Source organism: Perna viridis, chromosome 3 (genome assembly GCF_037379345.1).
Source record: "Perna viridis isolate PV_CMFRI_1.1 ecotype Kerala chromosome 3, ASM3737934v1, whole genome shotgun sequence".
NCBI classification, from domain to species: domain Eukaryota; kingdom Metazoa; phylum Mollusca; class Bivalvia; order Mytilida; family Mytilidae; genus Perna; species Perna viridis.
Window position 1 is genome coordinate 49,474,249 of NC_142447.1, and position 26,482 is coordinate 49,500,730.

At 32.7% G+C, this 26,482-nt stretch overlaps 1 protein-coding gene across 2 annotated transcripts in view; it reads left to right on the plus strand.

The window, feature by feature from the left end:
• The first annotated feature begins 1,299 nt into the window (after positions 1-1,299).
• The window catches only part of LOC148622726 (fibronectin type 3 and ankyrin repeat domains protein 1-like), a 38,127-nt gene continuing 12,944 nt past the window's right edge, over positions 1,300-26,482 (plus strand). The window contains exons 1-4 of one of the 2 annotated variants that reach the window (XM_088572847.1): positions 1,300-2,359; positions 9,710-9,881; positions 20,126-20,250; positions 26,356-26,437. In XM_088572847.1, coding sequence (XP_088428973.1) covers positions 2,011-2,359; positions 9,710-9,881; positions 20,126-20,250; positions 26,356-26,437 — 728 coding nt within the window. In that variant the 5' untranslated portion in view covers positions 1,300-2,010. The remainder of the gene's footprint in view (positions 2,360-9,709; positions 9,882-20,125; positions 20,251-26,355; positions 26,438-26,482) is intronic. The other variant, XM_088572848.1, reaches the window with a different exon arrangement.

Below are 26,482 nucleotides of genomic sequence, written 5' to 3' on the forward strand. Positions count from 1 at the left end.
TTAAGAATGGAAGCAGTTCGATCAAACAAGTGAATTTTTTGTTTGATTAACAGTTAAACAGTTAAAAAAGATATTACACTTAAACAGAATGTTTATTGACCCAATTGATATCAGATTTGTCTGTTTTTTGTTGTTTGGCTTTGAAGATTTCTTTCAACTGTCAAGTACACGTACATTATTAAATGTTTACCGTCCTTGACAACGCTAGTATCATATTTAGGTAAAGTTCAGGTCATATTCCTTCTTTTAGCAGCATTAGATTAGGTTTAAATATAAATACATGTAGTTCTTGACATGTGTTGATCAAGTTGAAACTTTTTTCTTAATACTTTACATGTATTGTGATGATTGGGTTTTTTTTACGGCCTTGACTATCCTTACGGATCTCGCACGACTGCCCCTTACAGGGATTCTGTTAGTAAATGTCTGTTAGTAGTTGGAGGTAGCAGAGCCCAGCCTTCGGGATACCTGACTGAAGAACTCAGAGTATGTCCTACTAGCGGTTGGGCTGCACTTTTGGCGCTCTAGCCTACTCCCAGACCCCACTTGAAAGGGGAAAAATGTTTTCAGTTTTCAGCCAATATCTTGAAAACTTTCATAGATAAAAAGAAACTTTCTCCTGCTGAACTGTTTCTTATGATAAGTCCTACACATGTACCATAGTCTTCTGGAGTCAAAATTGTTGAAAAACTTCTTGTTTGCCTTTGAAAGGCAAAATTCAACCAGGTGAGCGATTCAGGCTCCTCGCAGTCTCTTGTTCATTAGATACCATAGTTTGTACATTTGTAGCTCATTGATGTATTTGTCATACCACTGAATATATAAGAAGAGGCTGGGATCTCATAAAATGTCACATTTTTGTCTACGGTACCTGTATATATATATATATAGACACCTGTCCCAGAAAGTTTACATAAGTTGTATGAATATACAAACTTGCAGCAATGGTTGTCATATTTCTTTTTTATTATTCAATGTTCCTTCTTTTGTAATGACAATGGGATATGTTATTTGGTCTCTCAAAAAACTACATTAGACTACAATTCTATACTACATGTAAAATATTAAGGAAATGTGTAAAATGTTAAATGCTACTGGTCTATGTACCAAAGAGTTTGATCTCTACATGGTAACTGCTAATATTTGTCTGGCACTGATATAATGGTCCTTTATTTCTCTACCTGTGTTGTTTCAAAGCCTTTTAAATGGATTAGTTAAAAGAGAATAGTAATTTTTAGGATATACATGTACTAATTATAGTAGTTTTAATCCCGTTTTGTGCATAAGAAGTGTAATCAGTCCAGGACATCATTTATTGGGGCAACGACGTCACAATCCTATTACCAAAATGCATTTAGGCATGGAAAGACATAGAAATATTGGGCATTTAAACAAAAAAGGTTTTAATAAGGCTCAACTGGACAAAGGAACACATTTATGTATTACCACGATACTGTGTGTAGCTTATAATTAAAATGGAAGTTGTAGCTCAAAAGATATTGGTTCCTGTTTCAAAATTCCCAGTCATTTTAATGTGACGTGTACAGAAGAAAATACACTTTGTTTATTCTGGCAGAGAGCTTCAACAAAAACATAAAAGTTTTACAGTTGATTTGGCATTTACATAGGTTGTATGAATAGACACAGTTAATAGAACACATATATAGCAAATGGAATAAAATATTGATGTATTGGGATTATTACCTGTAATGGATGTATACATATTTAATGGGATACAAGATGGTGTATAGATGTCATGTATATAGGATTAGTGCAATTCCTTAACTCTATGTGAACTGTATTGATTATACATTCATAAACTTCCTTTTTGGACGTTGTCTTTTTACCTATTATCAGGTTAAGTTGTTTCAAGTTCTATGGTGTTGATCTAACAAGAGTTCTCTACTTCTAGTTGGACATGTTGTCTCATTAATTTTGTATTCCTCTTTGTGGATTCTAGTCAGATTGTCACTTTCTGAAGTATTCTAGTCATATACCTACTGTCTCAAAATGATGATGTCATTAATCTACAATGACATGGGATCTAGTGTGGACGATAAGGACATGGAAGAAGACAACAATCAGAACAACAGTGAAATAGAGTTACAAACAGTATCTCAGACTATTGATAGAGAAAAATCTGCCTATCAGGCTAAACTTGCCAATAATAAGAATAGTAAAAATGATTGTGAAGTGACAAATGACTCTCAGCTGAAGAGTGGGAATAGACTGTACAGTGGACAGACTTCTCATACTCAGCTTCCACAATCTATGCCAGAAGGGATTTACAAAAAAACTATATCATATGCTGTTGACAATGGTCTAAATGATAATCCTGACCATATATTTCAAGTGAAAGGTACATGTAAACATATACAGAAATAGAATAAGATCTGCATGTATTAGTGTAACATTATTGGACTATTATTTCAAAGTGGCAACTGGAATGGCAAATACAAATAGCTTGTTAAAGGTTATATAATTGAATTGGTGTTTTTATTTTATTTTTTTGTATATGGGGGTTGTAGGATAAGCATTTGGCAAGGGGCAGTTATAGACTGACATGATTCAAGTAACGAAGGAGCATACATATAAGTTTCATTGACAAATTTTACAGAAGACATGACAATTTATAAATTCTAGTTGACATTAATTGCTATGATGCCACCTATGTGAAGAAAAAATTAAATTCATAAATGTGTGTCAAATTTTGAAATGTAATCCCACTCAACGATTTTAATGGCCTTGTCTGTTTATCATTCATTTTGTCTTAGCGAATTTCATTGCAATTACCTGGACTTCCAATAGATAGATTATGTATGATTGATCTATGTAGATGAGGCAAATGCTGTGAGCAATTTTGGTTGCTGCTGTACACCAACTCCCAGTTTTGTGGGACTTGGGCATTTTTTACTTTATGGAATGATGGTTTGATTTCAAATTGGATATTTGGCTTCTTACAGATTGGGCAAACATTGTAAGCTTTTTTTGGTTGATGTCTGATATCAACTTTTTGCACAAATGGGAATATTCCTTGTAGCATGACAACAGGTGCAACTTCATATTTATTTCTGTTATATTTCTATGTTTACTTATATTTGCAACTATCATAATGAATACAGACACTATAGCAACCGTGACAGTTGTGGTTCTGGTAGAAACACCAAGGGATGGGGAAAAATGAAAAATAAACCTCTTCATTTTTCTCATATTGGGTAAATGGCCCATTCTTGTGACCTAAAATAGTTTATTTCTAATATTGCAATGTGCCAATAACATGAATTATACTTAGAAATGCATTATTTTTGACACAAAATGGCCATTCACCCATACCTCTCATAATTTTGGGTCATTTTTGCATTTTATGGGCCAATGGCCCATGACCTCTCCCAATGTGATCCCTGGACTTTTGGTTGTAGCACAGAACACATCATTCGTCTGGAATATAAGTGACCACGGCATTCAAATGTACCAAAATAAGCCTTTGAATCCACAGTTTAAATTTCAGGCTTAGGTTTCATAAAAAATCTCAAGTTAAAAATTTCCTCTAATCCTGTGTTTTTCCTCTCATCTTCGATTTCAAGTGATCTGATTTGTTGAAATTAAGTGGAGGAAGGACTTGAGGAAAATCTCAATTTGAGATCTCTTATGAAACCTTTGCCAGGACAGCAAGTGTGATTACTATGGTAAATGTCTTCCCTGAGACCAAATATCCTCAAAAACTGGCACTTTGTTCTTTTTAAAGAAAACTGAAGAATGAATTGATTTTAAGTCTAAGTACACTTTGAACACTAAAATGAATGTTAATAACAAACACTGTTAAACTCTAAACAAAAGTCATAAGGAATAATGAAATTACAACAATTATAACAAATTACAAACAGAAAGTAAGAAAACACCACAGGCATTTCTGATGGTAATTCTAGGTTAAATCAGGTTTTACAGTGGACAAAACCTCTCACTTCTATTGTGGTTAGTTATATCCAGTATATTACAATATAAACTTGCAATACATGGCACATATCTTCTTATACTACATATGAATATCCGATATATTTTTTGTGTTTACATGGTACTAGCACAAGGTTAATATTTGGTCAATTTCTGTGTTTTAAGAGAAGCTTACAAGTCTTTTTTTGAAATCTCATTATCTTATTGTTATGTTAGATGATGGATCCAGTTTTCTTCTTCTAATGTAGGGTTCTAATGTAAAATTAGATTTTCTTCATTTAATGAAAAGGGAAAAGTTATTATAATGCTAACCAGTACCTGAAATTTATTATCTTTATCAAAATCCTCTATCAGAGTTACACATCTTGCCTAGGAAGAGTTTGATCATCTTTGACAGTGATACTGTTCATACCCAGACAGGACAACAATACTCTTTTTAGTTTCTTCGTACATAACTACCTGTATTGTTACACCTGTATGAGTGGTGGTAGTTTTTTAGTTGACCTTGGATATTGATTGTATTGATCAACTGTTGGAAGAAATAAATCTGTGAGTCTTTCCTAATATTTATTAAGCTTTCATTCTTAATTGATCACTATGCCTTCAGAGGCATTGACATTTTTGATGATTTAATTCTACTTTATACTCAATATTTGTTTCAATGCTATGTAGTTTTTTCCAAGAAAAGCTGTTTTTAATAGCGAACCCGTATTTTAGTGCTTCATACAGTATTATTAAATGTAATGCTAAAGGTTGGGCTTGGTACAGCTGAATAAATAGATCAGGCTTATTAAACTATATATCAGACTAATGAATAGGCTTGGTATGACTCAAAAGGCACGGTATAACTAAAAAGGCATAGTTTAACCGAAAAGGCATGGTATAACTACATTAGGCTTGGTATACATGTCATGTAATTATAGGTTTGGCTTAGGTTAGGCTTGATATAACTAAAATTGAGCTTAGTATTATTATAGAATAGGCTGGATATAACTATAGGTTGGGCTAGGTAAAACAGGTCTGGTATATGTTTAGATAGGGCTTGGCATAACTATAGGTTAGATATTGTATAACTAATGGTTGGGCATGGTATAACTACTATAGGTTGGGCATGATATAACTATAGGTTGGGCATGGTATAACTGTAGGTTAGGCATGGTATTACTATACATAATTTATGTTATAGGTTGGGCTGGGTAAAACAGGTCTGATATAAGTTTAGATAGAGCTTGGTTTAACTATAGGTTAGGTATTGTATAACTAATGGTTGGGCATGGTATAACTATAGGTTGGGCATGGTATAACTATAGGTTGGGCTTGGTATAACTATAGGTTAGATATTGTATAACTAATGGTTAGGCATGGTATTACTACAGGTTGGGCATGATATAACTATAGGTTGGGCTTGGTATAACTATAAGAGTAGTCAAGGGAACCAAGGTTATAGCGATAATCAAAAGAATGTAATCCAGGGACAAAGACCAGACATGGAAAACAGATCTACACAACAAAGAACATTAAGTAACTAAAATCATACATACAAAGTAACAAAAGCAAATGAGCTACTCGGACTCCACTAGAAACTGGGAGCATGGACCAGGTACACCAGTAGGGTAAGCGTCATCTGCTTTTCTAGAAACTCCCGCTGTTTGCTCATAAAAAGTTAAGTCCGGTGTAGACAAACAAGGAAAGGAAAACTATGACCCATTGAATAAATCAGTTTTCATGGTGCAGATGGATACACCATAACAATCCACGAATTCATGATGAATTGTATCAGTTAGGTATTGTTTAACTAATGGTTGGACATGGTATAACTATAGGTTGGACATGGTATAACTATAGGTTGTACATGATGTAACTATAGGTTAGGCATGGTATAACTATAGGTTGGACATGGTATAACTATAGGTTGGACATGGTGTAACCATAGGTTGGACATGGTATAACTATAGGTTAGGCATGGTGTAACTATAGGTTTGGTATGGTATAACTATCCATAAGACATGTTATAACTGCAGTTAAGTCATTGTATAACTATGTAAGGCATGGTATAACTATTGGTTAGGCACAGTAGAACTGTAGATTAGACATGGTATAACTATTGGTTAGGCACAGTAGAACTGTAGATTAGACATGGTATAAGGTTGGACTTCTTGTTTGTTTGTTGTTTGTTGGGGTTTAACATCCGAGCAGCAATATTTCAGCTATATTCAGACAATGAACATGAAATGGAAGATAAAATGAACATGAAATGATAAAAAAAGGATGAGTCACAAGGATAATAGGGTCGACAAATTTTGATTGCCACTAGAAAAAGGGGGATGGGTAAGGTCGGGCAATTTAGCCTCCTGTGGCGGAGCGCAAAGGTTCCTACTCCTATCGAATACCACAGCAGGGTTCTGTAACGTGCGAGGAACGTGGCATCTTTCCCAACACGGTGCACCACTATGGTTTGTGGTCAGGTTTTCCGTATTATAGCCTGACAACCCCAGCATGTAACATGCCAGGGGTACCCCATTCCACCACCTGGGGCACACATCCCAGTTGCTCTGTGGGCAGAGTGCCTAGCCCCCGGCTAGGTTTCTGAGCACTATTTAGTCGCCTTTTACGACAAGCTTAGTGCTGCTGCAGGCCTATTCTTTTGACACCCGGACCTGCACGGGTTTGGACTTCTTGTAACTGTAGGTTATGTTTGGTTATTAATTACAAAAAAATAATTAAAAAGTACATTATTTTGTAATAAGTTGGTTTAGACTATTTGTATGATGAAATTCATCTGACACTCACATCCTTTTTACCATAATAGATGTGATGACACTATTGCTGTTTGGATCATTTTTTTAAACTGTTTATTATTATTAGTTGGTTTAAAAGCCTAAAATGCATGTACATGTATATTTAGGAGTTCCAGTCATCCATTACCAACATCCTGTTTCCTCATGTTTTAGTTTGATTTCTTACCATGACAACCAACCTCTTGGCTGATCAATGAATATTTTCTGTAAAAATCGGTAGTTAATTTTCTAATTTTGCTTTATTTTCATCTTTCAATTTTAATACAACATATGCATTAACAGCAAATAAAACTTTGGTTTTAATGAATGCACATGTTCAACTAGTGAATTATGCAATTTTTAATATAATTTGAAATACTTTATGCTGATTTTGATGTTGTTTTTGATGTTGTTTTTAAGATACAATACTTTTCAATAGGTGTAGATTATTTCAGGGGGTCAATTCAATGTAGAATTAAATGATTATTACAAAACATTTCTTTTAAGTACCAGTCCATATAAAATTTAGACTCTACTTATGGTAGAGGTAATTCATGGTGTAGAAAAACCCACTGAAGAAACATGGAGGTTTTGGTCTATATATGCTACATGCTTTGATGCATATTTTTTAGAAAACCATACATTTATTTTCAATTAAAACTAACTGAATTCAACAACAATAACACTTGCAAACTGACAATTTCACAATCTTTGTAATTTTTATTTTGTTATTGTAACAAAATTGACCATTGACCTTGAACTTTGACCTCAAGGTCAAGTAAATGATTTTTGCATGACCGCTTTGTGTTTTGGCTATAACTTCTGTCTTTTGGTGTATGCTTTTGATATTAGGCTTCAAGGCAGATCTGCTCAAGACAAAATGTTGAACTTTGACTTCAAGGTCAAATTGTTGATTTTATGCATGGCTGATGTATAGACTTTGCATACGTTGTTGGTGTCACATTTGACTGAACCGGGGCTGGTTACACAAACTTAAATGTTGCTTTTAGAATGTGGAGTTATATAGATATTAAAATGTTCAAAAATGGTTGTTGTTTTATGATTGTAATCATAAATCTTTGAAAGATGCCATTAATTGTGGAGGGAAAGCACTATTCGTTAACAAAAACATCCATTTTCATATGTGGACAGGTAACGTTAAGAAATGATTGCTTTCCATTTCACCAGTGTATCTAAGTTGTTTCTTGGCACATTTTGATAAGTTAACTTTTTTGGAAAGAGCAGTTTGTGCTGCAGATGATATCATATTTTTTATGGCGTAATGATAAGATCAAAGCGTATTACAATATCACAAATGTCTCCCCTTTGATGTGGACATTGTAAAAATGGGAAAAAATTTATTTGAAGACAAAATGTTAGACATTTTTTTAAAGTTATGCAAACAGCTTTTTTTGATCGGTGCATTTATTAACTATATTGACAATTTATTACATAACCCCAATGGAAAAATATATAAATGTTCAATCAGGCTTTTTGTTAAAAGCCTTTTTGTCCGTATTTGAATTATGTTACAAATCTTAATTTTTTTCGACGTTGGCCATTTGCTACCTTCTTGCTTAAGGTTGTAAAATATAGCAACGAATAGCATTTTTATCAAAGTATATTCACACTGAAAGGACTGTATAAATATTCAGAATATCACGTTTATTCTAAAAATAATAATGAGTTTTATTGTCTATTAGTAGATAAATGCGCATATATGTTGTGATGTCAGGTTTCTACACGTTGCATGCTACCTGGTCTTTATCAAAAGCTTTTTTCATTAGCTTTGAGTGAACTATTTGAGTTTTACATGTATATATGCTGCAGATAGTATATTCTAAAAATAATGATACTTGGTTAACTATGTATCTTAGCACAGCATTTTGTCTGTGTCTAACCAAAATGTCACAACATCTGAAATTTGTATATTTTATTTATTCACATGTATACCATGCAAAATTTGAACAAATTGTTCCAAAAAGGCAAATGGTGTTGAGTCGATTTCTTCATATACTTAAAAAAGTATTCATGCTCCTCTATGGTTTTATCATTTCATTATTTCTTTGGCTTAACAAATTAGTTATATATATATATATATGTAAAACGTCTCAGAATGTGACGACTCTATTTGCTACACTGCTCCATCGGATTAAATTGATACAGGGAAGTTATATAAATGTATAGAAAGGTCTGAAAAATTCCCAATGATGTTAGAACTGTCAAATTTGCGATGCAAATTTATGGTCGTTCCCTCCGCGGGACTCGAACTCGTACTGCTGTGACATCTATGGCAACACCGCCTGCACAAAGTCCAGCGCCCTAGACCACTCGGCCAGCGTATATATATATATGTAAAACCGTGTCTAACAAAATTGTCACAAAGTGCATTTTTGACGTTTCCAAAGTAACATTCGGTTTTGCGACATAAAAACTCTTAAACGTCAATTTTAAAAACAATAAAAAGTATTGAAAAGTTACGAAACTAGATTAAATTAATACGACTGTGGATGTAATGAATACAAAAATACAATTTTAGCGAATCTGATAAAATAATGAATGAAAAGTTGAAAAGAAAAACCGGAAAAAGAAAGCCCCCCCCCCCCCACTTTGCACGCACTCCTGTCTGTTCATATGCAATGATGTCCTGGTGAAATTGGGATCAGCGTGTCTGCATCTAAGTATTTTGAAGTGTGTAGACACTCGCTTGCACATTTGCTAGTGAAATATTGTAAAATCAATGTATTTGATGATGGTATCAATTACAGTGTACCTTTTGACAATTATTTCAATTATTTTAGCTATAAGATACATTTGTATAATAAGCTGTACAAATATTGCAAAAATATTTTTTTGAATTTTTTTTTCAAATCGGACCAAAAACAAAAAAAAAATGCTGTATTCTGGTATGGCCTTTTTGACTCCTTATAACTCAAAAACCGTGAAATATCAGAAATCTGATATGATTTATGTTATTTCAGAGCCTAAGAGACCTCCACCACCAATTGTTGGTAAAGTTACTCACTACAGCATTGAGTTGTACTGGGAAGAGGCATTACTGAAGGCACATGACCAGAACACTAAAGATGGTGGGAGAATCAAAGTGTGTCTTCAGGAGGAGGATACACACAACTCATGGGGAACTATTTACACGTATGTTTACATGATTTATTACCCGACATGTATGTTTGTCCACTATAAAAACAAACTTGAATATTATTGTCAATTTCTTCAACATAGATTTGCCAGGTAAGCGAATTGTCGGTCATTAGTGTAAACAGGAGCTATCAGTTGATTCACAACATGATATTATACCATTAAATGCCCTATTTTGTTCATTTTGAACAATGTCAAATGAAGTATATACATGTGAATGATGCATATTAAAAATGGTTTGGTTTCATAATTAGTTGAGGATTTGTTGTGCATTAGCAAATGTCACAGCTCTACTGAAGTGAGTAATACATGGAACAATATGGGTATGACAGCTAGAGCTTAATAAATTTTTCTCTTTGCATATATTCCATCACATGGCAATTACCTAACAGTGCTTCATATAAGTTTTATTCATCTAATTCATTGAAATAGACAAAAACTTTAACAAATAGATTTCTGTGATTGTCATTCCACATATTCTGCAATATATGAGTTACTGGACAGTTGTAACAGGATTGTATGTAAACGTCACTAAAGTTTCAAAGACATACAGGGTCCTGCTATTGTACTCGATATATCAGTTATGAGTTTTGATATTAACAGAGAAGTTCTGGTTTATTAAATAATTGTTTATTGGCTAATATAAGATACTGGTAGAGTGCAACTAATAAATAATAGGATGATTAATTGGAAATAATGAATTACCAAAATATTATCAGGAGTGTCAAAGAACGCCCAGATCTAGCAAGTGCACAAGTTCTGTACATGACTTAAATCTTCAAGCATTTTTGGTGTGAGTAATTATTATTTTGGTTATTAATGATAATCAATTGATTATCTTATTTATTTTTTTTAAATTTCTACACACAATTTTTCTATTTTCAACAGAAATTTTATTTTTGTGATTGGCTATTTGATATTTTTGTTGTGATGTTCTGCGGGAGAAAGTCTGAGAGTGAAATAACCAAATTAATTTCACATGTGAATTATCAAAATTAATTACACAGAGATCATTTGATAAAACACTGCTTTTTAGCTCATCTGGTCGAAGGCCATGTGAGCTATTGCCATCACTTGGCGTCCGTCATCGTTGTTGTTAACAATTTTTCAAGACTCTTCTCCTCTGAAACTACTTGACCAATTGGAACCAAACTGGGTATGAATGTTTCTTGGGGTATCCTGCATAGAACATATAGGTATTTTTGATTGGTCGAAAAGCATCACTGCTGTTACTAAAAGTAGAACATAGGGGTCAGACAATAGTTTTTTGCATATATCTCCAAAACAGTTAGGTTTAGTATCTAAAAGGGGTAAAAGTGTTCAGCATGGTGAGATCTATCTGCGGTCAAATTTTCATTTTAATCTATTAAGCCATGTTGGAGTTATTGCCCTTTTTCAAAGTTTTTTGCTATTTTTAATGTTATTTCTTTCAAAAATCTTCTCCTCTGACACTATTTTACCAATTGAAATAAAACTCAGTATAAGTGTTTCTTGGGTAACCTGCATAGAATTGAAGTGGGGTTTTTTGATTCGTCGAAAAACATGGCCACAGTTACTAAAAATAGAACATAGTGGTCTGACAGTAGTTTTTCGCATATATCTCCAAAACCGTTAGGTTTAGCCAAATTCTTTCAATAGCTGAAATGATCCTTATTTTTAAGACTACAAAAGTCTTCAGGCATAAAATTTGTCAGACGCCTTCTTATAAGAGTTATTGCCCTTGACAGGGGAAAATGACAGGTTTTTTTTTACAGCTTTCAGCCAATGTCTTGAAAACTATGATAGATTTAGACTTTCATTTACTGAAATGATCCTTATGATAAGTCCTTTCAAAGTTTTCTTGAGTCAAAATTGTTGGACAACTTCTTGTTTAATTTATTGCCATTGAAAGGCAAAATTTAACCAGGTGAGCAATTCTGGCTCCTGGGAGCCTCTTGTTATATCATTAATGTTGATTTAATGGATATTTAAAAAAAATCATTGGATGGAAAAGGTGTGTACAACACATAATTCTTCTTAGATATTCGTGTAGATTACTGTTCATTGTAAGTACCATATCTACTTTGTTCAGTGTGCAATGATAACTAAAGTTGAAAAATTTATAGAAACTCACTTTGATGGTCGGATAGTTTTTAATAACCCTCTCAGCCCAAACTGGTTATAAGAAAAGTAACACCCAAATCTGAAGTAGGCAAGATTGATCAATACACAACTTGAACTTGGTCAGACATAAACATTTACCATAGTATTATTTTAATCATATCATTCTATGCAGTAGCAACAGTGGTGGGGTATCTGTACAAAATCTTTTGAACTTACAGCAATCAACTCAAACTTGATTAAATCACCCAAAGTTATATATGTAATGATCATGCTGTTTATCCTTTTATCCAGTTGTCATCTGAAATTCCTCTAATACTGCTACATAAGATTTGATGAAACTTGCACACATTATTCAACATATAATACCATTTTGTTCACTGCCATAGCCTCATAGTTCTAGCTTCATATGAGATAAAAGTGTACCTCTTAAATATCACACACGTGTGTTCTACATTAGTTTCTTGCTTGTATGAGAATGGGAAGTTTACATGAAATGATCAGTTAGCATTGAACATAACCTAGTTTCTGATTCAGGCATAGAGGCTTGTTACATGACTATATAGGTCATATACATCAGCAGGGCCCCAATATCTATGAATATTCATGCCAATTGTTTAATCAGGTTCCTTGGTCAATATCATAAATGACCTAAAGGTTGCTACAAGGTACCTCTTTTAAAAAATATCTTACACATGTCTGTATGTTTTTTGCAAGTATGAGAATGGGAAGTTTACATTTAAAGATGAAATGATCAGTTAGCATGGAATTTATGTAATATTATCCAGTTTCCAATTCAAACACAGGCGCTCCTTACAATTAACTATATATAAGTCATATATAATATCAGGATCCGATATCTATATATAGTCATTGCCAGTTTGTTTTTTACTATTTCTGGGTAATTGAAAACATTTGGGTCATCAGGGTTACAAAAGAATAAGCAATCATATCAAGGGAACCAAGGTTTTACCGGAAGTCACCTGATTTTTAGATCTCATTTGTGCCATGTGGAATGTTGAAATAAGCCAAAATCAGTGACAGAGTACATTTGGCGATTAGCGACTTTCATCTTTGATTTATTACCTTTGTTATAGTTGGAAATTGTGACATTGAATTCATAGCATTAATCATATTACAAAGGTATACATTGTACAGGATGCAGGGGTTAGAGTTACATGTAGCTTTGTATTTCCAGCTATCCCCTGCCTTTTGTAGAAGCAGGGTCTTTTCCAATCCTCCACTTATTCAGATTTTTGTTTCCATTGAATTCTAATGAAACTTGCACAGATAAAATTTTGAGTGGCAAGGAAGAGACCTACCCATTTTGAGGTCAGTAGGTTGAAGGTTAATGTCACTGTTTCACTGTAAAAGTTGTCTAACAAGTTTGTAAGACAGGTGACCCTTAGCATTTTTGTTTTTGTTTTACTCAAGTTTTACATGTTAGAAATTAAACTGAAAGTAATATGTTGAACTACTTACATGTATATAAGGGATGCTTCAAGTACCATAAACTTTGCTTCAAATAAAAGTGTAGTTTTAATGATAATCAAAATTAGCATCATAAATTAAAGCATTTAAAATTTATTTGAAATTTGTAAAAACTTACTAGTTAAATAAACTTATAATGCCTAGCATGCATGTGATGCATAAAAATAGATGAAAATTAAGGGAATTTGAAAATTTAGTCAAACTGTTTTTAGTTGTTTTAATTTCATCAGACATTTTAGTGTAGTATGCTAAACATAAAGGGCTTGCATCAAAAGTGTCTACATATATACAGGAAAGGCTTTTTATATCATCACAACTCTTGGAAAAATATTAGTTGTTCAAAGCATGTGTTGTATGTGTTGGCCTGTGGGGTGTCAAAAAACAAACCTTAAAAGCATCATTTAAGTTCTAGAAAGCATAACTTAATGATGTCATTCAACATTTTTATGATGTAACAGATTGTTTATTACCAACAATATGTATGCAAGGGTTTAGTTCTGGTAAAATATGAAAACAACTTATAGTTACAGCAATACAGCAATTAGGTTTAAATTTTCAGTATTATAAATTGGCATGAAATTGTTGTTTGTGAATCTACTCATTTAACACAAAGCAATAAGCTAACAGAGAACAACTGAAAATAAATAAGTACCTTACTACTCTATGGCCACCCATAGTGTACATGCACCTTACTACTCTATGGCCACTCATAGTGTAGGTGTACCTTACTACTCTATGGCCACTCATAGTGTACATGCACCTTGCTACTCTATGGCCACTCATAGTGTACATGCACCTTACTCTATGGCCACTCATAGTGTACATGCACCTTACTACTCTATGGCCACTCATAGTGTACATGCACCTTACTACTCTATGGCCACTCATAGTGTACATGCACCTTACTACTCTATGGCCACTCATAGTGTACATGCACCTTACTACTCTATGGCCACTCATAGTGTACATGCACCTTACTACTCTATGGCCACTCAGTGTACATGTACCTTACTACTCTATGGCCACTCATAGTGTACATGCACCTTACTACTCTATGGCCACTCATAGTATACATGAGTTACTGAGTAGTATTTCATTGTATCAGATATAGTATTACTATGTACATAATGTGTACAGTAAACCAAAATTAGTGGTATATGAAGCTGTATGAAATGATCAAATTGTAAACAAGTTCATTTTACAGTCATGGTCTTTTGGTTGGGAATATATTTTTCCTATTGTGATCATTCGTTGTTGCTTTTTATTGGTGTGTTAGTATCAAATGTAAAGATTCCAAAATGTTATGGCTGGGATAAAATGTTGATTTCATATCACTCAATAGATGTTTATGGTTTAAAACCTTTTATAATTTTGATATTATTTTAAAATGCAATGTCATGGACAGTTTATTTACGTCATAAAATCAGATATTTGGTTTTTGTATTGTTCGCCCTGTTTTACTGTTGTTTGCTCTATATTTAAATTGGCGGTTTTTTTGTTGCGTAAATTCTAGTCAATATCCTTGTTTAAACTTATAATCCAAAATTCAAATATAATTTGTTTGATAGCAGTGTGAAGACGGAAAATCAAATACATGCCTGCTTTCAAGCGAAAAGTGTTCTATTGTTCCGACTATTTACATGCAAATATATTTAGTCAGAGAATACTGAATTGTATTCTATATACTATTGATAGTAGATATTCTAGTGAAGTGAAACCCGAAAGCAAACGTACAAAAACTGGGTCTTGTTACCTTTTAAGTAAACTTTTCTTTGGAGTGTTTTGTAATTTATTTTTTCTAGCTGCTTCAAGTAGTATCAGTAAAGAATGAATACAGTTCTTATAATTTGAAATAATTATATAAAAAGATCAATATGAATAATTGAACAATGCAGTGAAAGCATTTATTTAGCCTGAGTTAATCTAATGAAAAGATTTCTTGTAAAAAAAACCTATTTGACGCAAGTTTATGTCCTAATTTTTTTGCCATTTATTGAGTTAATCCTTTTATATAATTCTTACATAATTTTTTAATGAATTAAATTTTAATGTATAGTGCATTATCATTTGGTTAACCAGGAAAAATGGTCTTTTTCTATTTTCATACTGAAAGATTAAAATCTTGTTTTTCCTACTCAATTGTGGTAAACTTTTATCTTCTAGTGTCTTTAAGGAAGCAACCATTTGATTTTTATTTTGGACTAGAATTCATTTTTCCCCTGATTATTTATTCATTGTAATTTGATTGCCCCCTGATTTTCAGAAAAGGGGGTGGGGACTATGGAATTCAACTTTCAATTCTATATTCTGTATTTCCATGCTTTCATACTTCCAATACATCGATACTTCAATATTTTGTGTTCCATGGGAGAATGATAACCAGGGCATAAGTTCTGGAAGCTTTTGTACAATTTCAATGAACTTTATACCAGTTAACTAATAGTTATAATGAAGGCCCATATTGATTTTAGGACAAGTCAATCAGTTAAGGATAACATGCACTTTAAGAAATACATTTTTATTTGGAAATATTGGTTTCTGGAGCACAAATTCTGAAGCTTTTGTTCATTTTCATGAAACTTATACAGGTTCACCTTTAAAGGTTAGAGATATCTATTGGTTTTGAGGTTGGAAAGTCAGTGTTTAAGCCATGTGAACTTTAGATTGATGAAGTTAAATGTCGGTATTATAACTATATATTATATTTCATATAAAATTCTACATTTTTTATTGGTTTACAGTGATTAATTTTTCTGGTATAGAACTCTTTCTTTACAGTGATTTTCATTTCTGTTTTAGGGAAGGGGCTCTGGGCTCATACAATTGTGAAAAAGAGCATTAAAATTGTGACTTCAGGAAATAATGGCAATGATTTTTCCATACTATATAAAAAAACTTCTAATTAACAGTCTTGATGCAGACCATTACAATTTAAATTGTATTGAATTCCATAAGGAGTCACTGAGTTACAATATAAGGGTTGGAAAATCACTTTTCATGCATATCACTCTTCTTCCAAGAATACAATATGCGCAGACCAAATTTCTGTTCTGTTGTGTGCTTTTTTAGACTTTTGACCTAGCACAAAAACAGCAGATATTATTTTTTTAGAATGAAAAATGAAGTTTAAGTGAAAATATCAATAATTTTGGTAATAAAAGTTGCAAAGTGGACACAACACTAGTGCAAAGAGGAGTGGCTATTGTTCCACCAGTTTCTATTAAAGAATGGTGCATCAGATTGTTCAGAGATTTTATCTAAACAAGATCTTGATGATTTTCACTATAAAATAACAGACACTGCCTGCAGTTGAGGATGGTATATTAGATCACTACGCTCGGTAAAGAATATCAACCTCGACTTTGACTTGAAATGTAACAAATGCACCAGCGTATAACCTAAATACAAAATAGTTAATACTTTCAACTAAAGGTCTTCAACAAATGTAAACACATATTAATGTAAGCTCTGAAAGGCCCAGACAAAAGTAAAAAAATCTACCGTAACTGAATGATTGATGAGCGTTTTTTATGCCCTTGCAACAATAAGTTGGGGGGCATATTGTTTTACCCATGTCTGTCCGTCCGTAATTCTTTCTGTCCCATAAGTTTTCCGCACTTTTTTTAAAATCCTTGAAGATATTGAACTGATTTTTTGTATGTGAGTCTTTCATGATTAGTTACAGATCGACTTAAAGTTTTGTTCCGCTACGCTGAGTTTTACCAAAATTATGGCCCTGGACGTAAAAAATTCCATGGAAATAACAGTTTTCCACACTTTTTTGGTAAACCCTTGAAGATATTGAACTGATTTTTTGTATGTGAGTCTTTCATGATTAGTTACAGATCGACTTAAAGTTTTGTTCCGCTACGCTGAGTTTTACCAAAATTATGGCCCTGGACGTGAAAAATTTCATGGAAATAATAGTTTTCCTCACTTTTTTTGTAAACCTTTGAAGATATTGAACTGCTTTTTGATATGTGAGTCTGTCATGATTAGTTACAAATTGAGTGTAAGTTTCATTCTTCTATGCTGAGTTTTACCAAAATAATGGGCCGTGCACTTTAAAAATTGTATTGAAATAATAGTTTTTTGCTTTTTTTTTTGTAAATGCTTGAAGATATTTGACTGGTATATGGTATGTGAGTCTGTCATGATTAGTTACAGATTGAGTTTAAGTTTCGTTCAGCTATGCTGAGTTTTACTCAAAACCACATGCAGGGGCATCATTTGTGTCTCACAGACACAATAACACATCTGACAAAGTGCTTTTTACAATTATGAGTTATGACATAGCCGTATGAAGGTTAAATGCGGGGGCATCACTTTATCTAGTTTTTTTTTTTAAATCAAACAATGATATAACAGCACAAAGACACATTAATGACCAACATCTACTGACATATGCATGAAGTTAATGCCTTAATCATCCCACTTTAATGTAAGATTAAATATGAACTGAAACAACCAATAGACACACCATAAAATTCACTCAATACAACAGCCATTTACTCCATGGAATAGCTCAATATACACTATAAAGACAAAATGAGATACCAACTTAAAGAACATTCACAGTTACTGAAAGCTATCTCAGAAGATATAAAAGTATGGCCATACCATAGAAACTGCCAGCATTAGAAATAATTTGTCAATACATGTACAGTCCCATTGGACTAAATTTGGAGCAGTAATTTCAAGTACTAAATATGCAAGATTTGATGTAGTGCAATGCTAAAATGACTTAGTTGTTACATTGGGATGCAATAATGAATTAGGGGTTGAATATCTGTATTTGTGAAAATACGGTTCAAAGAATAGACAATAATTCAGGCAGTATGCTTCCAGTACTATATGTCATTGAATTGTCAAAGTCACCAGTATATTAGAATCATTGATATAGCTAGGACCATATCAAAGCAGTTCATAGCCCAGAAAAATGTGAGGGATTTATTTTTGTTGGTTTCTATTACAAGTAAGTTGTAGCCTTGGCTTCTTGAAATATATTGCAGCTATGCCACAGAGAATCTGTAGGCAGTGTCAACATATGTTGTCTTGTTGAGATTTTCTGTCAAGCATGATTCCCTTTGATTAAAGATGTATTAAAGTCCAGTATCACTTGTAATGATTTATATAAGGTGAAGCTTGGATGATAATAGTTAAGTACTATTGGGTAGAAGTTCCCTATAATTAAAAAGGAAGTAAATTAATTAAAATGTCTTTAATGTCCCTGAATGTTTCACTGATGTCTTCCACTGATCTCATCAGATATAACATATACATTTTTTATGGAGCCTTTCTTTTACCACAAGTTAGTATTATGCTGTTTGTTTGAACCACTCAGCTATTTACATTACAACAGCAGTTTAGTGCTTTAATCCATTGTCAATAAAAATGTTCTTTATTGAGATGGATAACAAAATGGATACAAACTGTGACAAGTGCTTGAAGTTAACATGTACTGTTGCCAAGAAACTTAATAACATCATACACATAAAATAAAGCATGTTGCACTGCTAATGAGTAATATAGGAATATTCAATGTCTGAAGTTTATTCAGATTTGTGTATATAAGTTCACTTTGAATACACAGGTAATTCATTGTGATGAATTTTAGAATAAGGGAAAGCTGCTTTTCAAGAAATTTTTATATTAACGCTTTCTTCATTTTTTCTTATTATAAGTGAAGGTACCTTAAATGAAAGTGACAATAAGCAGGTTATTACTGGTTCCACTGGAGGATTTGTTACTCATATCTGTCAATGTCTGGTATTAAATATTAATAAGCCGAAGTTCTTGATGATATTTAGACTTATTAATTTGTTTTGTCAGATGAAATAGGATTGGTTTAAATATTTTAATGATAAAACAAATTAATATTGATGATGTTATGAAGTTCTGTTGTTAGTGATTGTTAGGAGTAACATAGGAGAACCATACATGTTGATACTTGGCAATAATTCCCGTCATTTGAAATTAGAAAAGTGCTCATCCCTACAGTGTGATAGGATTGCTCCATTGGAATAGTTTCTATCAACTTTAAAACAAAAACTTTAATTATCTTGCTATTAAATACTCAGAGAAATGTTCTGATGAATTGGCATCAGTTTCGGATATTGGTAGTATGTTTTTGAATTCAATATTTAATTAATTTAAGGTTCTCTATGGGAATAACATGTCATCAATCATTTATTGGGTTAACAAACTTATGTATGCTGGTATGTTTGATTAAGTAATTGAACCTCGGTACCCTTTTAGTCCATCTACCCTTGGTTACATAATGAGCAAGCATGGTTCTGTCAGACCTGTAGAGGCAGGATGTAGGCACCAGGGTTCTATCAGACATGTAGAGACATGATCTAGGCACTAGGGTCCTATCAAGCCTGTTGAGACATGATCTAAGCACCAGGGTTCTATCAGACATGTAGAGACATGATCTAGGCACTAGGGTTCTATCAGACATGTAGAGATATGATCTAGGCACCAGGGTTTTATCAGACCTTCTGTTGAGAAACATCCTGATAAAGTTATATTTTGTAATTGTATAGGTCATGGAATGAGACGTACTGTGAAACATCCTACTAGTTATTTTTTTTATATTTGTATTGGTTATGTGAAACATTTGATAAAGTTATATTTTATATTTGCAGGGGATATGGAAAGAGACATACTGTGACTGGATTAGACCATCAGAAAGAATATCACTATAGATTGCGGTTTATGAACAACTTTGGTAACAGTGAATGGAGTGCTCATGTCAATGTGTCTACTACAAGTAAGCATCTAACTTGTACTGCCTTGTGATAGTGTGCTCCCTTGGAGTGCATGAGGTTGTGGGTTCCATCCCGAACTGAGTCCTACTCAAGTACAGGATGTTGTGGGTTCCATCCCTGAGTTATACTCAGTACAAGAGGTTGTGGGTTCCACCCCTAACTGAGTTATACTGGAGTACTTTTGGTTGTGAGTTTCATCCCTAACCGAGTCATACCAAAGTTTGTATTTACTTTCTCTCAGCCAGTCATGAGGCAGATAGGAGATAGAGCAAAGACTTGTTAGCTCATTGTCAGAATGATATGTTTGATTGAAGTGACATGCCTACCTGTTGACTTTTGATTCTGTGAGGTAGCACATTAAAAATCTGAATGTAGGACTTACTGCAAAGCAGGGTTTGTTTGATGATAAAGCCTTCTTGTCATACCTGCAATAAATCATAAAACAACAACCAGTCAATCAATCCAACTTATATCTTTAATGTCTTAGACACTGCTTTTAAAAAAGGGTTTAAAAAAACGACCTCAAAATCACAAATAAATGTTAAGAAGTAACCAAAGGAAGATACATGTATTTGAATATTAATGTTGACGATAAAGTCTGGCATCTTATACTTGTTGTCACATGACTATAATAGTATTGAGGTAATTTAAGTTATTATCTAGTGGCATGATATAAAATCTAACACCCCATGGTCAGTTAAAATGACAGCACTATAATTGCTCTTTAATATTTATTATATTGATAAAGGTTTTCTGTCTCCAATCAGTCAGGGTCAATCAGATTTCTGTAAGGGTGGTAGTGAATTCTTGGTAGATTGACATGCTAGATATATGAGTGAATTTGCTACTCTGATTATACCTAACAGATAATTCCATTCTACATTATTACATGTAAAAATATTTTATTCATGCAATTGTATCTATTGTAGGCTATACATTACAATTGGTTGTAAGTTTTGGGCAAATTACAGAAATATATATGCGTTGAGAACGTCTAGCCATTTTGGCTGATAAGCACATTTGCTCTCTACTGGGTCTTTTTGGAATTTTGTGTGGTGTTTAAACATGGTTTTTACAACCACTCAAAGCAAGCTTATTGAAAAAATCTAAATTTTACTTTTTAAAGTTAATAATATTTTTATCAAGACATGGGTAATGAAGAATTGCTTTTTTTAGATGAAAAATTGCAGACATCTTAGTATGAAATTGTGGAAGAAATTATGTCAGTCTGTTAAAAAACTGAATTACATTCAGCCTGGTGAAGATGCTCAAATTATCTTGAAATACATTCATAGACCCCCCCACTGTACTCCTGTGTATATACAGATATACAGAAAATATATTTGATATACCAGTATAGACTTTAAATAATTATCAGCATAAGTGAAGATTTTGGTGAACCTTTCATAAACTTATATTTTTAATGAATTATAGACCTAGTGTTAAATGAACGATATATTCATCTTGCTCCAGAATTTCATAATAGACATTTTTGATTATCTGTCACAGCAATGAAAACAATTATTTGATGCTTTCATTTTTACAAAGGATATTGCAGCAGAACTTCATTAATTTCAACAATGGCAATTTTCCATTAGGATGAAAATTGAAATTCTGAATTGTAAGGAGAGTATTGTATTAAACAAGAGAACGACTAGAAGTGGAGTTAATAGAGTTTGTAATATAGTACCATTTATGTCTAAAGGAAACAATCAAGTTTGATTAAATCAGTTTTCTTCATTGATTTTTATGTAATTTAGTATGATAATGATTATCATACTGTAGTAGAGACATTAATCATGTTTGGTATGGGATGTTTACTTCATTAATGACTTCAACTATGTTACCACTTTGAAGTCTAAATCCCATTACTAAATTTGGACAGGTTTTGACACCAAGTGAGTTAAATTGATAGGCTCAGTGATAAGTTTAGAATTATGTGAACAATCTCGGTTGATCTTTGGCATGCACATGAAAATTTTCATGTGGAGTTAAAAAATACTAGGTATATATTTCTCTTCTCTCATTTTTCTTTCCAACAGATTTTGTTACTCTCATTTTTGTAGTATGTTTGCATGCAAACTATTTGAGGTCAGCTGAAAGTAAGAATAATTTGGATTCCAGTCGCTGTTTTTGAATGTTTTGGATTCTGCATTATACATGGCTTTCATCAATTTCTTGTTTACATAACACCTCTGTTAGAATTTTAGTAGTTGCAGGGATATCTATATCCTGATGTCATATGTCTTGTAGTTTTTATAGGAGTAATAATTTTCAAATAGTCCTTATGATTTCCACTATAGGTTGACTTCTACCTTTTAGATCCCCAGTAATCATTGATTGGACTGTTTTCTTCTCTATATTGGTATCTATTTTGTGTACCATGTTAACTTGACATATATGTCTCATACAAATTTAATGACCCATACAAGCTTTTACAAGATATTTTCTATGTTTGAAGCTTGGATTACATGATAATTTAAATTAAATCTCTGAGATTGTTTACTTTTCCACTTTTATATATTCATTTTATGTCACAAGGTTTATGAAAATTATAATGAACCAATCTTTGAAAATGTATGAAGAACATCAAAGTAATTTACATTGGTTTGAGAATGAACTTGGGTTGTAGGTGTAGGATTATTTGTAGGGAGTGAATCGTGATGTAAAGGACCATAAATCTTCAATATTTTGACCATTATATCTTAGTTTTAGTTCTTGTCCCCTTGTTGATATGTAAACAGGTGATTGTTACTGAGCTTTAAGTGTCATTGAGTAAGGCTCTGATTTCAGGACAATGATTAACTGCCATATGATGTCTTTATTAATGGTATTTAACATGCTAAGTAATGCCAAAAACCAGTTTGACATGTATTAATATTAAAACATATATAACATGTACTTCATGAAGGTAAAATATCTGGCTTATATCTTTGTCTTTGTACATTTATATGTATAAAAGGAATGGATTCACTTAACCCCAAATATTGGCCCTGTAAATCATCTTGATTTGAGAAATAAATTTTTAAGAATTAAATCATATACTGTGAAAGTACTATTGTCCATGGGGTACCAATATTCGTGGTTTTCGTGGGTCGACCAAACCACAAAATTTTGTTCCCAACGAAAGGGATAATCCCATTGATGTGTATACTTAAAACCTTAAAATCACAACTTCAAGAATCCACAAACTTGTGTTTCTTTCCAAATCCACGGAAATTGGTTTCCACGAATTAAAGTACTTTCACAGTAACCATTATTATTCAAATTTGAAATATAGTTTTAAGTTTGTTGTGCCTGTGATCATGGAATGACGATATCATGACCACTGCAGTGATCTGTCAGTTTTCTAAAATAGTTGCCACTTTTCAGCAGATTTCTACAAGATTAGTATTGGCATCATAAGTGGAAGGGAGAATGTTTTGGTGGGACAATTAAGTTTGATACAAGAGGTACTGATTCTGTATGAATTTTCACTGCAAATTAGACAATGCAGACTGATAGTTTGTTTGTTTGTTTGTTTGTTGGGGCTTAACGTCCTAGCAGGGACTGATAGTTAGAGTCAGAATAGAAAGCTGTGAATATGAATTATAGACAGCCACAGAAGATCATTACTGGCAGATATAACATATTAATACTGCAGTCTTAAGTATTTAGTAGATTCTTTTCTAATTGGGATATATTGTTTCATGTGACTAAATGAAGGTCAACTTGAATTTTTACAAATACTGCTTTTGTCCTTCCGGAGTGGTGGCCAAGAAATGACCCCAATCCCTCCATAAATTGCAACTGCTTGGGGCCATCATAAACTCATATCTTTTGTTCTTCTCTAAAATCAATATTTTTTACCATACTCTATATAAGTTAATATCAGCTTTTGAGCTCATTCACTCTGTTAGCAGATGGAAACAAATTGTGCTATTCTAAGCTAAAAATAACATTGCCAGAACCTAAAAATAGAAAAAAACAGGCCAAGACCGTATATATCTGACCACAGCATGGCAAGGGTTAACAATAAATGAGTACTTGGAGTCCTTTTACATGCAGAATCTAATCATATATTTAGATTTTGGATTTTGGGCCCTGTTTTCAAATTGTATCACAGTAAAGACTAGAATGTATCAACCTAGAATTCAGGTACAATATTCTTTACCACTAGATAATTAGAATGTTTTGTTTAACCAAAGAAAGTAGTAAGTAAGGTTATGAGGTTATTAAATGAAGCAAGGGACCAATCATATGAGTGAATGATTTGGTAAATCACCCTTTTAAGAAGTAATATATGGAATACATTCTTTCAGGGTCGCTGGTAGTAGAAGGCAATTAAAGTGCCATGTGTAGATTTTAATCTTCAATAAAAACATGATAAAAATTAAAGGACCTCTGTCTGTAATTTTTACTTTAGTGTTATTTTTGAGGCAATTAAAGCCAGTTTTGACTAAGACTTTTTAAAATGACTTAATTATTAATAGTTTTCCAATTAAAGGAATTAATCTTAATTTTTTTTTACTTGGCCTGATTTTCATTTATATTGTTGAGTCACTTTCAGTCACAATTATGTATAATGTTACTTAATGTTTGTTTTGGATTTTACAATAACAAATAAACAGTCTGTCCAAAAACATGTTCTGTTTGAATGAGAATTCAGATTTATTTATTTACTTCTTCCCATTGAAAACTATTGGTTTGTAAAATAAGAAATACATGTTAAAACTTTTAACAAGCTTCAGCAATATGTAAAAACATTAAGCTTAACTTATTTTTTTCTGCTTTAATGATGGTAATAGATTACATTACATCATTAAAGTATAAAATATTCTAGACACTTTAAGATCTATTTATATTCAGTTATACAGGCTGTATAAAATCATGCTTAGCCTATAAATTTTCTACATCTATAAAAATATTTTTGCAGATCATTTAATCATTCTGATGAAAAAACAACCACCACCACTAAATACTGTACAGATAGTAATGCAATGTCAAAACTACAAATACAGTGAAAGTAGAACAATACAAAACACCTCACTGACAATACAGAACACCACACTGACAATGTAATACACCACACTGACAATACAATACACCACACTGACAATAATATCCACCTCACTGACAATAATATACTCCTCACTAACAATACAGAACACCACACTGACAATACAATACACCACACTGACAGTAATATACACCTCCCTGACAATACAATACACCTCACTGATAATAATACATGTATACACCTCACTGACAATACAAAACACCTCACTGACAATACAAAACACCTCACTGACAATACAATACACCACACTTATAATACAATACACCTCACTGACAATACAAAACACCACAATGACAACACAATACACAACACTGACAATAATATACACCACACTGACAATACAAAATGCCTCACTGACAATACAAAACACCTCACTTACAATACAGAACACCACACTGACAATACAATACACCTCACTGACAACACAGAACACCACACTGACAATACAATACACCTCACTGACAACACAGAACACCACACTGACAATACAATACACCTTACTGACAATACAATACACCTCACTGATAATGTAATACATCACACTGACAATACAATACACCACACTGACAGTAATATACACCTCACTGACAATAATATTCTCCTTACTGACAATAATATACACCTTACTGACAATACAGAACAACACACTGACAATACAATACACCACACTGACGATAATATACACCTCACTGACAATACAATACAAACACTGACAATGTAATATACCACACTGGCTATACAGTACACCACACTGACAATTAAATGTAAATCACATTGATAATACAATACACCACACTGACAATACAATAAAATACACTGACGGTGTGATAAAAACACTATAACAATACAACAGAACAGTGACAGTGCCCTTTCGTGTTATCTACAGATAAAAAAAATCTTACAGAGAAAGGTTAAGCATGCTTATGGACTACCCGGCAGTTAAAATAAAAGGGTCTATAGAATGAATATAGATTTATTGCATACCAGACTTTTCCTGTCATCCTGTAAAATATTTTAATTAAAAATATGATTAAACCCTCTTTTGCAGAAGAACCATTAACAGGTGAACATCTTCACAGGGCCATCTTGAAGCAGGATGTTGAAGAAATAGAGAAAATTCTTGACACTGGGTAAGGGTATAGAGCTTACTAAAATACTATTACAAAGTTTATTTG